This window comes from Zingiber officinale, chromosome 9B (genome assembly GCF_018446385.1).
Source record: "Zingiber officinale cultivar Zhangliang chromosome 9B, Zo_v1.1, whole genome shotgun sequence".
Taxonomy (NCBI): domain Eukaryota; kingdom Viridiplantae; phylum Streptophyta; class Magnoliopsida; order Zingiberales; family Zingiberaceae; genus Zingiber; species Zingiber officinale.
In genome coordinates, this window is record NC_056003.1 from 120,312,436 (window position 1) to 120,327,438 (window position 15,003).

Genomic DNA, 15,003 nt, shown 5'->3' on the forward strand with positions numbered 1-15,003 from the left:
ATTTTGGTCCAGAATTACAAACATTTAGCCAGTTACATTACAACATGAACATTACTTAACACTAACTAACAAGATGAACTAACAACACAATCAAGATTATGGCTAAGAGAATCAAGTTGACCATCACTGATATCCAAATGAATTTCGGTACTTGGATTATTCTTGGGTTATGTCCATGAAAAGCATTGTGTTCACTTTCAATATTACTAGATGAACTAGTATCGGGCGTCACCCACTTTTGCCATCCATGTTGCCTACAACTGTAATACTGTCTTCCAGGATTCTTGGTTGATCTAGAAACACACACCAATGTTCTTTGTCCGCAGTCCCTGCATGTTACAGGTTGAAGTCTTGTATTTTCTATGCTGCTAAAACTTGATGATGTCATGAAATAGCAACCTAATAATCAATTTTTCATTACTTAAATTAAAATAAATATTATAACATTATGCAGAAGAAATATTGAAGATAATTTGTTATGGAACTAACACTATAGATTATGTTTAGTTAAAAAGAAGACAAGTTGGAGCCCTGTGCTTAACCATACAGAAAGATGATTAGTGTAAAACAACTTCATGGAAACTTATCATATGAGAAGACATCAAAATCAACCAACCACAAGAGGATTTAGGTTAACTAAAGTAAAACCTTAAACTATTTATCTAGGATTCATGGTAACTTATCTCTTGAAGTAAAACCTTAAACTATTTATCTAGGTTAACTAATAACAATAATAGAAGATGCAGGAGCATAGTGAAAGGATTTCCGAAATAACAATAGGTTGTGATTTTACTAGTAACCTTAAACTATCAATAAGACAGTTACAAATGCAATCAAAATGTTGGAAAAGAAATATGTTGGTGCTTGACACCGTGTTGCTAGAAATATGTTGGTGCTTGACAAATGCGAGCAAAATTTTTAGGGCAAACTCACAGGAGCTTGTCTTGCGTCTCGGTGAAGTTGTTCCTACGGCGGCGAGAGAGGGAGGAGAGACTGCGAAACGGCAAGCTTCAACGATAGAGGGAGGCAGCAAGCTTCTCGGCGAGAGAGGGAGGAGCGACGGTAGAGGGAGGCGGCAAGCTTCTCGACGAGAGAGGGAGGCGGCAAGCTTCTCGGCGAGAGAGGGAGGAGCGATGGTAGAGAAGCTTATCGGCGAGAGAGGGAGGAGCGACGGTAGAGAAGCTTATCGACGAGAGAGGGAGGAGCGACGGTAGAGAAGCTTATCGACGAGAGAGGGAGGAGCGACGGTAGAGAAGCTTCTCGGCGAGAGAGGGAGGAGCGACTTCGCGGTGAGAGATGGGAACGACGCACGAAACCTCCTTCGCGGCGAGAGATGGGAAAAAAAACCCTAGCCTGCGACTTTGATATTTTGCTTTCCTTGTAATTTTTTTAGTTTGGATTTTAACTAAGGTGACGTGGCTTGCCAACTCACTGTTGCCGCACCAAACCGTAGGAGACAAACCGCAGGGGAGCACCGCCGATATATATATATATATATATATATATATATATATATATATATATATATATATATATATATATATATATATATATATACTTGCCACGGCAAAACGGTGTGAACCTGTGTAGTGGTAGATTTTTTTAGCTTGGGGTTATGTCATATAAGATTTTACATTAGAGTTTAGATGTTAAGTTATAGTATTAAGAATAAAAAAATTTCAAATCGAAAAAAAATTTAGATGTGTATGAGGTGTGCGGCGTAAGGTCCACAACATTTCAAACATACACACACAACAACGTTATGTCCCGCACCACACGATGCACAACTGTATGCGACTATGTAATGCACAACTTTTTTTTGTCTATTTTTTTAACTTACGATTAAGTCATTTAGGGTTTAAGAGTAGAATTATAATATTAAGTGCCAAAAAAATTAAAATAAAAAAAATTCGGTGCACATGAGGTGTCCGGTGTAAAATGGGCGGCATATTAAAACTATATATAGATATAAACATGGTGTCCCAGTTTCATTAGTAGTTTAATCGTCATAGGTAAATCTTAAAATTAAACCCGGATTGCTTGAGAAATATATTCGATATCCACACCAAATCCTAACGGGCTAATGTGATGAAATATTGGAGCAAGTTAGGATGGTGATAGAAGAGGTAAATAAATCATGGGTGGGTAGTCTTCTTTGAAAGTGAAGTTTTTTTTGGGGGGTAATCTAATGGAGGATTTAGGGTTTAGAATAAATTTAAAATATAACTTATATGTATTTAAAAATCAATCTTTAAAACATCCATTTTATTTAAAATTTAAACACAATTCTCTTTTATTATTATTATTATTATTATTATTAAAATTTTACCATTATATAAGGACTATTATCTTTTAATGTATGCGAAGGACTATCAAGTTTAGGGCTATAAATGAATCAAGTATTTATGAACAAGTTTGGTGTTCGGTTTGATAAAAGTTTATTTATGTTCATTCAATATACACAAGATTAATTAAATAAATAAATTTGAATAACTCGTTAAACTAAACAATGAAACTTGAACACATATATGTTCAACTCGTTAACGTTCGTGAACCATATTCATTAATAAAACTCTTTTCAATATGCTAAATAAATAATAAAATAAAGTAAATAAATTTAAATTATCAAGCTAAATAATCAATCAAATAACTAAAAGTTTCAAACAATTAAATAAACTTGAATTGAAAGTTTGATAACATCTAAACGAGCCAAGCTCAAACCAAGCTTGAATTAAGAGCTCGATAACATCTAAACAAACCAAACTCAAGTCAAACTTCAAACAAGCTCAAGCTCATAAAAAATAAAGCAAACCAAGTTGAATAATCATTTTAAAAACTTGGTTCATTTTAAGCTCGGCTCGGCTCAACTCGGTTACCTTATCAAATAAGTTTGAACACACCAAAGCTCGGCTCGGCATGACTTGTTTACAACCCTAATCAAGTTAATGTGATGAAGCATTGATGTGAGTGAGAGGGAAATGTTATGCCTTTGGGGCAATGGTGCAATGGCAGAACACCTTCTCAATTTTTCAAACATCCAAGGATCAAGTTCCACTTCCAACGAATTAATGGATAATTTTTTTTTAATAGACAGTTGACCTAAGAACATTGATTGATGAGCCACTCACTACAAACGCTTCCCAATTTATCCTGATAGCCGATGAAAAACTTTGTAGGATCGGACCGATCATTCCAAGATTAGTCAATTTGGATACCTAGCGCCAACTAAAAAACAAAGAAAAATATTACGTGGAGAAATGGGCATGTTTCACAAGAGAGTTAAGGGCTATGGGGGATGGACAAGCAACTACATGTCTACATGCAAGGTCATAGAGGTTTGCAAATGAGATAGAGCTCATGTCATTTTAAAAATAACTAGCATTTCTAAGACGTGTGTATACAATTTAAGCAGATGAATCAATTATCATCTGAGTCAAAGCTCCTTGGTTTCAAAAATGAGACGATAAGTCTGTAGGCGTTGTGTGTCCATGTGCAACCAAGGTGCCATGAAGCTTATTCATACCAGCAACATTATTTAGATTTATCATGTACCTTCTTATAGAGAAGTCCGATTTATTCTCACTGTTTTTGCAGAATGGCCAGTGTAGTGAGAGAGCTATGACCACTGTATTCAGAGTAGCAATTCAGGATTGAACATGAATATCTTATTCAATGAGGAACATAGAAGTTACCGTCGATAACTTACACAAACTGACTTTCTTGATCAAGTTATCTTCTGTTGCCCGGCAACCCTAATTCTTCTATGGTGCTACAGGCACTCTAAAGCAAAAGCATTTGCAGTCATTCACCATAGGCAAGTTTTGGTTTTGTTATTGCAAACTCAGCATACTTGTTGCATAAACTCACTATGGCCTGGTGTAACTCATCGCATTGAGACAATGATTATGAGGCTACTTCCATTATCTGCATCAAATGTCGTGGGTCTATCATGCCAACCTTCTTTTTTTTCCAAAAACAAAAATGTCAAGAATAATCAATAAGGATTCTTTCATTTTTCCTGCACGATTTTAACTTTCATAATGCATGGAAGGATTGCATCTTCATTCTAAATATACTGCTGTCAAAATTTCTAAGTAAAAAAAAAAACAAGAGGCACAGAGAAGTAAGGCGAGTTAGTAAAACTCATGTAGCTCTTGTAAATCAAGAATGACTTCTGTTCATGGACATGAAAGTTTTGTAGCTCTTTTCTATCTGATATTGATGAAGATACCATTAATGAGAAATAATAGACAGTTGAAATGACAGGCAACTCCTGATGTTTTATATGTTTGTTATGTGTCTCTTGGACTAAAGAAAAAGTTTGATACGTTGACTCACCATACTTTATAGATAAGACTATTGAAATGATATATAATAATAAGATAGGTATAGTGAATAATAGGAAAGATCACATAGAAAAAATATTGCTAGCAAGAAGCAATTAAGATAGAATCTGCTTATCAGATGTTTTTTTGCCACTAACTTTTCTCTCCTTATAAGAATTTTGTTTGGAATTCCTTTTGTCCAAAAGTGAAACTCACAGTATGGCTTATCCTGAATGACAAAGTAAACACCAATGAGAGACAAATGCAGAAGAGAATTCTAACTAACTCCTAAGATTGTGCATTATGTGGTAGATTTATGGCCACTAGAGATCATCTATTTAAGCATTGTATTGCAAAAAAAAAGGGTTGGAACTTAATCAGCTATGTATGTCATTGTTTGAGGAAATATTAGTTATGAAGATTAATTTTCAGCAGTCCCCACATAAATAAAAATTACAAGTTTTAAAAAATCGAGTTCCAGCAGAAACTATTGTATCTGGAGAGTTTAGTTGTAGCTTTAAGTCTTTCGTTGTGTAATATGATCAAGTTTATTTAGTTTTGAACTATTGTTGTTAGTATATGACAAGACAATCATACTTGCACTATAGCCCCTAAGCTTTTCTACCTGATCTCCATCGTGTTCGTTTTGGTCCTAGACAATACTTGGAAATTCACAAGTGCTTTTTATTTGAAGCGGCTTTTATTTTGCACTTATTTAGGTTATCTCTTATATAGAATATTCTTCAATACGTAATCTTACCATCAATAATACAATATATGAATCATAGTATTTGCTCAATTCTACCCATTTATAGGTTGCACATTAACTGTCATGGAACGAGTTAAAGTAATACCCATAGATGCCTTCAATCTTCTAATACAGATGTCCCTTTTGAACCATAATCTTGAAATCTCTAGTCAAAATAGTAGATTATCATTACTTAATTCATATATTAGGTTTTAGATCTATTCCCTTAAACATGCAGTATGCCTTTAGTACCTAGATCAATTTTACATAGTCAATGGAAATAACACCACAAAGATAGTTAATAGTATTATGTCTTCAACGAATATGCTGAGAGTTACCATTATATATATATATATGCATTTGGACTCAATAATAGACCAAGCTATACAAGTTTGTTTCGAGGACTTCAAGAGTGTTGCTCCTCATTTGATGGTAAGTGCATAACTAGTTGTGAATTTATACTCTTTTGTATTAAATATTCAATTAACATTATTGTATCCCCCTAGTATAACCGAATATGTAATCATATCCTTAAGATATCTCAGCTCTCTCATTAGTATTTTTTTCAATTATCGCTACTTGGATTCTTGATTGTGTGTGCTATGTTATGGCAAGTGCAATTTATCATATACATGAAACTATTTATCATCCTAAAATATTCTAGTTGTGACATGATTTTCCCCCAAATGTGGATTCAGATCTGTAAGGGATTTTAGTCCAAACAATCAAAAGCATTCTACTTATTTAGCGTAGGTTTAATGTAGTGTGATTATGATAATATTAGTACTTTGATGGCTTAGAAATTTTAATCATTGATAGCACTTCTTTCTTTGGTCATCTTTGTTATATCACCACTTCCGATGATTAGCATGTTATTGGCATACATGCATACTATTATGTGTTAATGCAATCATGCGTTAAGTGGACATGTTGGACTGTATAGTTTGCTGTGTTTAACAAAGGGTATAAGCTAGCCTATGTTTTTAATATGTGCATTGAATTGTGTAGGGGATTCACACAAAGGTTAGATCGATGGCTCAAAGTCCGTTGGAGATTGGAGAAGAATGGAATGCGTCATCCAAGGGATCGCATGATGAGGAGCATCGAGGTTGCAATGTTGACAACAGCTGGAAGGAGACGAACTACGCAAGTGAAGCGTAAAGGATGGCATGAGAGGTAGTGAGCTTGGTGCACCTGTACTTTAGTAAAAGACAGTCCGGTAGTGAAGTCAAACTGCATATGGTAATTCTTAAATGAGTTGTGAAAGTCAAGTGACCTATACTTTAGGGTTCAGGTAGATTCTTATTTAAACGTAAGATTTGACAAAAAAACGTGTTTCGGGGTTGTAGTCAAGATTTAAGTTGATTGATGGGCTGAGTCGACTAAGTTGTTGAATAAGACTTGATTTGATGCTAACAAACTGTTTTTGTTTGTTTTCTAATTGGGATTGGATTGCCAAAGAGCTGACTAGATGAAAAAGCTGGCAATATTAATCCATGATCTCAGTTAGTATTAATGCAAAATATCTATTGAAGCTTAAAACAATACAATAAGGCTATCATTCTCTGAGATTCCACAGCTATGCTACATCAAGTTTTATCAAGCATACGGTGGATTGAATTTGCGCTAGGAAACAAAATATTAGCTGAAAAAGAAAGTTGATTTATTGGCGTATAAATATGGGGCAAAAGAGTAACAAGAAGACAACTGAAAGTGCTCATGTTCTCTCTTTGGGTTAGTAATCTTGTGTTTTATTTTATTCTATCTTGTAATTCACTGTGCTTAAGTTTTATCTTGTAAAGAAGATTGTAAGAGGTTTCTCCACCTCCGAAAGATGTGTGAGAAGGAGAAAGGATAGTGGATTTTGAAGAGTGACTTACCAAAATCGTAGTTGTCGAGTTAGAGACGAAGGTTCTAAACCACATTAAACCTTTGTATTTATATTGTTTATTTGTGTCTTTTCTTTATATATTAATGTTTTTTGTTGTATAATGTCTTGATTGTATACATAAAAGAGTAAAGTAAAAGTGATAGGCTTTCCATTCCCCTTCTAGCCTCAACTCTTGATCCAACACAATGGACTTCAATGGATGCTTATTTGATGTCAAGGAACCGAGAAGTGGGCACATTGGAAGATCCTTTTCAGCAATAGAATTGAATGAAGTCACGTACATAGATGTTGAAAAGCAAGAAAAGTAACCAAAAGAAAGGGGTTGCATTTATAGCTCTAAAAGAAGAAAAACTCAGTCATCATCATCACCACCACCAAAAAGTGATGAGTAATCATAAGTACTCACGTTGTGAAGAAGACATTCAAAAAGAATAAGAACTTGATTAGAAGTGAGATCAAAACGATAAGGGAAAAAGAAAGTAAGAAAAAAGAGGTGCTTAAATGCTTTCAATATGACCAACAAGGGTACAATAAAGGAAATTGCCTAAAATTGAAGAAAGCTAAAGAAAAGAGAGAGAAGAAGTACTATTGGAGAAGAAGAAGAAACACCTTTCTTTGCGACCAATATAGCATCATACATCAACATCTAAAGAAAAACATAAGCAAAAACCAAGAAGCAAATATGTAGGCACTACAGATGATATCTCTTCAAGTGACAAAGGTGGTTCTAGCACAAACTAAGGTGGAGCATCGCACAACACCAATAAAGAGGTTAACTTTCCTCTTGTTGATAAATTATTAAACACAAAACCTTTAGAAAAGGCTAAGTGAAAAATAAGCATTTAAAGAAATTAGTTAAAAATATCCAATCAACTAAATTGGTCCAATCAATTGGGGAGCCGACTGCATCATTCAATTAAGTGTTTGGTCAACTCAACATGAGGCGAATAAACCAAAGTTCCTAATGATATACTTACATAGAAATTTTCTTTTTTTCATGTAATTAATTTTTCGATCATTTGAGGGTCTTCTTCACATGCATTAGAGGCATGTAACTACTCAACAAGGTATAATGTCTTCATGTAGAACATCTTCTGATACCACCACTTGAAGTTAATTACAGAGAATTTCTTTAGTTTCCCTTTAAATAAGAATAGAACCTACAATAGTATCATCTTAAAATTATTAGAGGGAATTTGTAAAAATAGATTGAAGTGGTTTGGGTCCAATCAATCACCTTGTCGAAAAGACGGCAGTTTGAATGGTGGGGCACTGGTATGGATGTGTGAATTGTGTCCCCTTAAAATTCTCAACACATTCCTTCTAATTATCAAGAACGTTGGATTCACTCACCCCTTTTCGATAGTTGTCACCAATTCTATTGTCAATCTTCGAAATACCCCTTTAAGTATGGTAGACTTACATCTTTTGACATCGTCATCAACAACTTAATATTGTAGATCATCGAACCACCCCTTTGGATGACAACACACACATTTCAGGTAGGTTTATGCCTTCTGATAACAGGCTTATGGTTAAGGCAAGGGTTGGACCCTTCTCTTTTTGACGATATTATTTGTCCATGTGCTTAACTATTTCTTGACTAGCATCTCCCAATATATAACGACCTTAGACTCAAAATAGAAGCACTCAATTTTGAGTCCTGAAAAACTTTCAAAGCTTTGAAACTCTTTTGAAGAAAAGACAAGAAAAGCTCAAGAGAAGAGAATCTAACTTCATCTGAAATGATCTAAGGCAAAGGAGTGACGATTTACTTTTAAGGATGAAGAGAGGCCCCATAATGGTGGAAAAGCATTTTTAGTCCTTTTTGTATAAAAAATAAATCGTCATTAATAGGGATGCATAAGACCTAAGGTATTGTTCTACTTTGGTTGACATATACACACAAGTTCAGATTGATAAACACGTGAACAATGTCCATTATTCTAATTCTCTTGTGGAACTGATTTCCATTGGCTCGAGATAACATACCCTGTCTGATGGGGACATGGATCACAAGTGCAAGTGCACAATTCAAGAGGTTGCCTGCATATCATTGCTTTTGAAACACAAGTATAATATGGAGGATGTGGTATGCATGGGGAGCACATAGTTGTCAAGGTTTATGCAATGTCGATTGAGTGTGTGCATGCAATGCTAAAACCAAGGCATGCCTTTATGTGCAGCCTTGACTCGCCTATAGGATGATAAATCCTGTTTGCATCAAATTTCCGCATTTTTGCATTACGTTGGCATGCTAAAAAAGGGTTGAAACGTTAGCTTCAATTAATCATTAATTAAAATTTCAATTGAGATTAAATTTGATCTATTGTTTCATCGCCATTTATCGCCCATTTTTAAGGATTTGGTCTCATGAGAATTAAAACTTACGCATACTCGAGTTAGTATTCATATCTATGGACCACACTTTTCAACCTAATGCTTTTGCCCGATCAAATCGGATCAACCTTTATCACTCGAATAGCCTTAGGCATTAATTTTTCATTCACTAGAAAAATTGATTTACAATAGTGCACTCCCAAAATAGTCTGTCCATGTCCCTATTTGAACAAGTTATTTCTCAATTACTTAACCATCGGACGACTACACAAATGAAGTGTATAATTTGCATGCTTCCTTGTTATTTACATCCTATATTGCTGCAGTTTTGTAATCAGTATGGATTAACTTTCAACCAGTCTGATTCTAGCTATATCTCCTAGATAGTTTCTTCTCAGTTTCTTGGCACTCATGTTCTAGACTCTCTAAGTTATTTACAAAAACCTAAAGTGTCAATCCTCAACCATTTTTGCCAGTCAAGAGAACAATAATGCGTGCACCCACTAATAGTATAGACGCTGCTATACACGATTTCTTCTTGATTCAACATTGACATTGACATTGGGTGCACCCATAAATAGGGCCTTAAGAATTTATGGGAACGGGACAAGACAGCAGACAAAACTTATGCATCCTAACCATTTTTTTCCCATAGAGAGATAGTTGCCATGAAAAGCCAATGTGGCAACGTCCACCTAATTCAGATAGTCCCAAAGCCACAGCCCCAACTTGAATTTGCAAATGTCTAATGCAACACAAAGATAGAGTTGATTGTGTAAATACTAGCCAGGTCAAAATAAAGGAATTTAATAGACGGCAATAGCATTGTGTAACAAGATAGAGAACTGGCATGAAGAAGTTTGATGCCAAGAGACTCAGGATCAGGATTAGAAAACTTCACCAACATACCGTTATTTGTGTTCCTGGATGCTTGAGGAAAATGTTCCATAAAGATTGAACATGTGAAACCATCTTTATTATTAACAAAATACATATTGCCATTTCACACTATTAACTAAGTTTCCCAGGTTAAACTTTCAATGTGCCTACCATACTAAGCTTGGTTTACTCATTAGACCTGAATTTGATGTGTTAGAATGGACCTAATAGGCACAGGGACCATACACAAGAAACAAAAGTGTGGCCATCATTTTGATTCCCAATACAGTCCCCACAAAATTCTTTCAAGTCAACCAATCATAGAGAAAGATAATGAATGAGATCGAAGAATGGAAGAAATGAAAGAGTAATTATTATCAACATTCCAATCAAGCACCTGGCCCTGTTTACCGGCGGAGAAAATTGAATCTAAGAAGAAGCAAAACAATGCTCTGCCGGAGGAGATGAGTTGTCTAGATTGCGCACCTGCTTTGTTCAAAGGAGTTGGTGTTATCCTGTCTGTTCGACTGAAGTCCCCGCCCCCGCCGCGCGCAGCCTCCTCAACCTGTCGACCACAGGGCGAAATCCCGCGCGGAGAGGCGCGACCGACGCCACTCGCAGGTGCTCCGCATTGCCCCTCCTCGACGGGTTCAGCGTCATCCGCAGCATCTCCCCTCGTAGAAGCTCACCGGCCAGCTCCCTCGCTGAAGGTTGCGCCCCCAAGAAGGCAGCCCACTCGTCGGCGGAGCAGCCCATGAGCACCCTAGCGGCCCGGTCGAAGAACACGACCACTAAAACCCTGTCGACAGTGCCGACGGAGACGAGGATACGATACAGGCGCTTGGAACCGGGGTTAGGAGTCCGGCGGCTGCAGAAGCGGCACTCGGTGTCGGAATCGAGGAGGGTTCGCTCGCAGACGGAGCAAACTCGGTAGAAGAAGGAGCAAGTGTCGACGGCCACGACCGAGCAATAGGGAGGAGTCCACGGCTTATCCGCCGCCGGCGCCGCTGCATAAGAGGATGCCATGGGAGCTTCGTGCCTAGTGCCTGTCCGGAATTTGTCGGCTTTTGTCCGATAAAAATAGCAGAAATTTTGAGTCGGCAAGAAGGTCTTTTATACAAATAATGATCAAATAAGTGTCTTTTTCTGGGGCAAAAATAGAAACGGCGTCCAAATTAAAAGAATTATTAAAGGGGTATTTTATTTTAAAATAAAATTAAAAGTCATCTATGAGGATTATTGATTTGGATGGAATCTACTTTTAAGTTGGTAGGGTCCATTCAAATCAAGGGTCTATAATAGTGGACCATCTCTTGATCCGTAAATTACGGACCAAAGGATTTGTCCTCCAGCAAAAGGGTAGAAGTTGTCATCTAGATATTTACAGTTAGATCTCTATTAACAATATATTTATAAGAAAATGGATAATGACATGATAGTCCTCTTTACACGTACATCTTTTGCCCCTCCTTCCCCCAATATAAAATTTATGACTCCGTCCTTGCTGATCAAGGCGAGGTCCGAGTCTAAACTCTCCGAGTTATGTTCAAACTGGGTTAGACTTACGTCCTATACAACTCTTGTACTATTCGGCACCCAATTCTCTACTTCGAGACCAAGGCTACTGGACTCCTAACTCTCGACATCCAACTCTGGGCTCCGGGACCAACGGTACTTGGCATAGAAGACATGGTTAAATAGAAAAATGGAGAATGTGGGGCCATGATTATAGCGTGGTCCCCCTCGACTCCAACATGGGAGGTTGAGAGATGACGTGACCTCTCTCGGCTTGCACGTGGGAAAGTTAAGGGACGTGGCTTCTTCCCCCTCTGTGTCCGGGACCAAGGAATAAAAGAAAGTCTGCTCCTGCGAGTGAGGTATGCACACATATTTCTAACTACTTCTTTTCTACTTCATCACATTGTCTTTTTCATGTCTAGTGATCCTCAAAGTTGACTTGAACGTCGGAGTGATTGCATCAAGATCCGCTTTAGCCCTCATTTTAATTCTCTTTGACTGTTGCATAGTGGAGTCTTGAAGATCTTCCTTCTAATCCATCGCTAGCTTCCTCATTGGTGATTCCCTCCTTATCAAGGATCATATTTAGTAGGTTTCACGGGTTAACACAGTTGGTTCATGTAAAAATATTACTATCAATAGATCTGGATCGATTCTCAATGGGTACGAATACCCCACTGATTATTTCAACCCTTCTTTACATATGTTATTTTTGTTGGATAAAATTCTTCATGATTTATCTTCCTTCCAAATGCTAGAGAATTATCCTGAAGACAATTTCACCTTTTACTATCAAAAGATAGGATTTAATAGCATACGTGGACAACCGAGTGACTTAGTTAAGGAATTATATGTCAAAATGGACAGGGTGTGCTATAAAAGGAAATAATTTGATTATGGAACTTGAAAACCCTTTCTCTTATTGTTTTTCATTTTCTTTAATAATTTAAGTGTCCATCCGACTAATTCAAAAGATAGACGACCTTCTCCTAATTATCTAGAGCATAATTTATGCATATTTAAAAATCAACCCCTAAATATTCATCTTAAAATTTAAAATTTAATTTCTCATATTTTTATTTATTTTTCTAAATATTTTACCACTACATCACAACCCTCACAAAAAAAAAAATATTAGAATAAAAATTTAAATTGCTTTCTAAAAATAAATCGGACTTTGTTGAAATAGTTTAAAATTAGAAGGGGTTATTGAGAAAAAGATCAAAGTCAACTAAAAGAGGGTGAGGGTGAAGGCACGCGTATTAAATAAAGTGCCAAGTTTGGGCCTTTCTCGTGTTGCTTTCGATGAAAGGAAGAAGCTCGGTCGTCGTCGGAATCGGATGGTGGAGAAGAGATGAAGTTCTGCAAGCGATACGAGGAGTACATGCGGGGGAGGGAGGAGGGGCTGCCCTCCGTCGGACTCAAGAAGTTGAAGAAGATCCTCAAGAGATGCAGCATAGAATTCCACTCCCGGCAAGACGGCCAAGGAGGCGCCGCATGCCCTAATAATTGTGCAGGTACTTATCTTCCTCCAATCAATCCCTTTCTAGATAAGATAAACGCCTAGCTTGTTGTTATCTTTTGAAAATTTGATTTTGTGCTATCGTGTTGTAGTTTGTGATGGCTCCTTCTTCTCCTCCCTATTGAATGAGATGTCGGCTGTTGTCGGTTGTTTCAATCAACGAGCACAAAAGTTGCTTGAATTGCGTTTGGCATCAGGCTTCAAGAAGTATATATTGTGGTTTAGAGGTAAGTCTCTTCTGAGCCATGGAGAAATGATGCAAGAAGGGAAGGACCTAGTTGCTTATGGTATCATAAACTCCATTGCCATGAGGAAGATATTAAAAAAGTATGACAAGGTATTTTTTTTGTTTGTCCACAATCTATCTATTAGAGTGCTTCTGACTTTCTCATCTGCAATTGAAATATTCACTTGCAATTTTAGATTCATTTCTCGAGGCAAGGACAGGCATTCAGATCTAAAGCTACAAGTATGCATATTGAAATTCTTCAATCGCCATGGCTCTGTGATCTGATGGCCTTTTACATTAACTTGAGGCGAAGTTCAGATGAGAACAAGTCTACGGTTGAATTATTTGATGACTGCTTTCTTACTTTTGATGATGAGGGTAAACCGACACTGTCTTGTGGTCTCTTCGACTCTTTGAAGATTGAAATTGATTTGACATGCTCAATTTGTTTGGTGAGTTGGTTGCTCTGTATGAGTTAGTGTGTTCATCAGTTCAATTTTAGAAATTGCTCGATTATTATTTCCTGATATAACTTGTCTTTTATAGGAGACTGTCTTTGACCCAGTTTCTCTCACATGTGGTCATCTTCTATGTTACATGTGTTGTTGTTCTGCTGCATCGGTGACAATAGTTGATGGCTTAAAGGCTGCAAGCCATAAAGCAAAATGTCCTCTTTGTAGACAGGTACACATTACTCCCGATTCTTGTCTTGTTTATATGTATAGTAGAAAATCGAATTACTTGATGGATGTTGTTCGACTGATAAATTTCAGGAAGGAGTATATGAAGATGCAATGCACTTAAATGAGTTGAATATCTTGTTGAGCCACAGGTATGTTTCAGAAACATGGCCTGCCTTTCTGCAATTGCTTTGCTGATGGAGATTTTCCCCTAATTTGTATGTCAAACAGTTGCCGTGACTACTGGCAAAAGCGGCTTGTGAGTGAAAGAGTTGAGCGAGTTCGTCTGACGAAGAAACACTGGGAATCAGTGAGACAGGATTTCCTTGGTTTCCGATGATCAAAGCATTGTTTGTCAGTCAGTAATCAAATTGCTTTGGTGGAATTACTCTTGTACAAACCCTTCTTACCTTCTTGTTTACAGTTGTAAGTTTTCGGAACCAGATGATTCGCGTGAAGTCTGTAAATGATGCTGTTGTGAAATTTTCCAAAAGTGTGAGCTTGATAGCTAAACTTTAGGATGCTGTACTGCTGAAAGGTATTCTCGTGATTGCCTTGCTAGTAATGTTTTTTTATGTATTACAATATAGTTAAGTGCACTAACAATCCATTTTCTATCTCCTGTGGCAAAAAGTTAAATGAGGTTTCTAGCTAGGTAGTGAACAGTGAATGTACATGTTTTTTTTATAACTTCACAAACTCGTTCCGAGATGAGTTCAATTGGTTAAAAACAAAATGCAGTGGGAAAAAAAAAATGAAAACACAAACTAAACAGTTGGATTTAACATGATTCGGCAGCTGCATCTTCTTCTACACTACCTATTGATTATTCAGTTGGATCACCTCCAAAATAGCTAATCACTTTGGAGTT

At 36.8% G+C, this 15,003-nt stretch overlaps 2 protein-coding genes across 4 annotated transcripts; one reads left to right on the forward strand and one right to left on the reverse strand.

Moving 5' to 3' along the window:
* Positions 1–11,268, reverse strand: LOC122022260. Of its 3 annotated transcripts, none has more exons than XM_042580211.1 (2): positions 10,670–11,268; positions 1–399 (listed from the first exon to the last, which is right to left on the reverse strand). In XM_042580211.1, exon 1 carries the CDS (start codon positions 11,207–11,209, stop codon positions 10,694–10,696), a length of 516 nt encoding a protein of 171 aa, XP_042436145.1. In that variant the 5' UTR covers positions 11,210–11,268; the 3' UTR covers positions 1–399; positions 10,670–10,693. The 3 variants fall into 3 exon arrangements, with proteins under 3 accessions (XP_042436145.1, XP_042436146.1, XP_042436144.1); XM_042580212.1 differs by having other exon boundaries at positions 3–329; XM_042580210.1 differs by lacking the exon at positions 1–399 and adding an exon at positions 3,393–3,924.
* Positions 11,269–12,985: 1,717 nt separating this feature from the next.
* On the forward strand, positions 12,986–14,714 carry LOC122023854 (probable E3 ubiquitin-protein ligase BAH1-like 1). The gene is made up of 6 exons (XM_042582241.1): positions 12,986–13,218; positions 13,316–13,560; positions 13,647–13,904; positions 13,999–14,136; positions 14,226–14,284; positions 14,364–14,714. Exons 1-6 carry the CDS (start codon positions 13,056–13,058, stop codon positions 14,470–14,472), a joined length of 972 nt encoding a protein of 323 aa, XP_042438175.1. The 5' UTR covers positions 12,986–13,055; the 3' UTR covers positions 14,473–14,714.
* Positions 14,715–15,003: the final 289 nt, after the last annotated feature.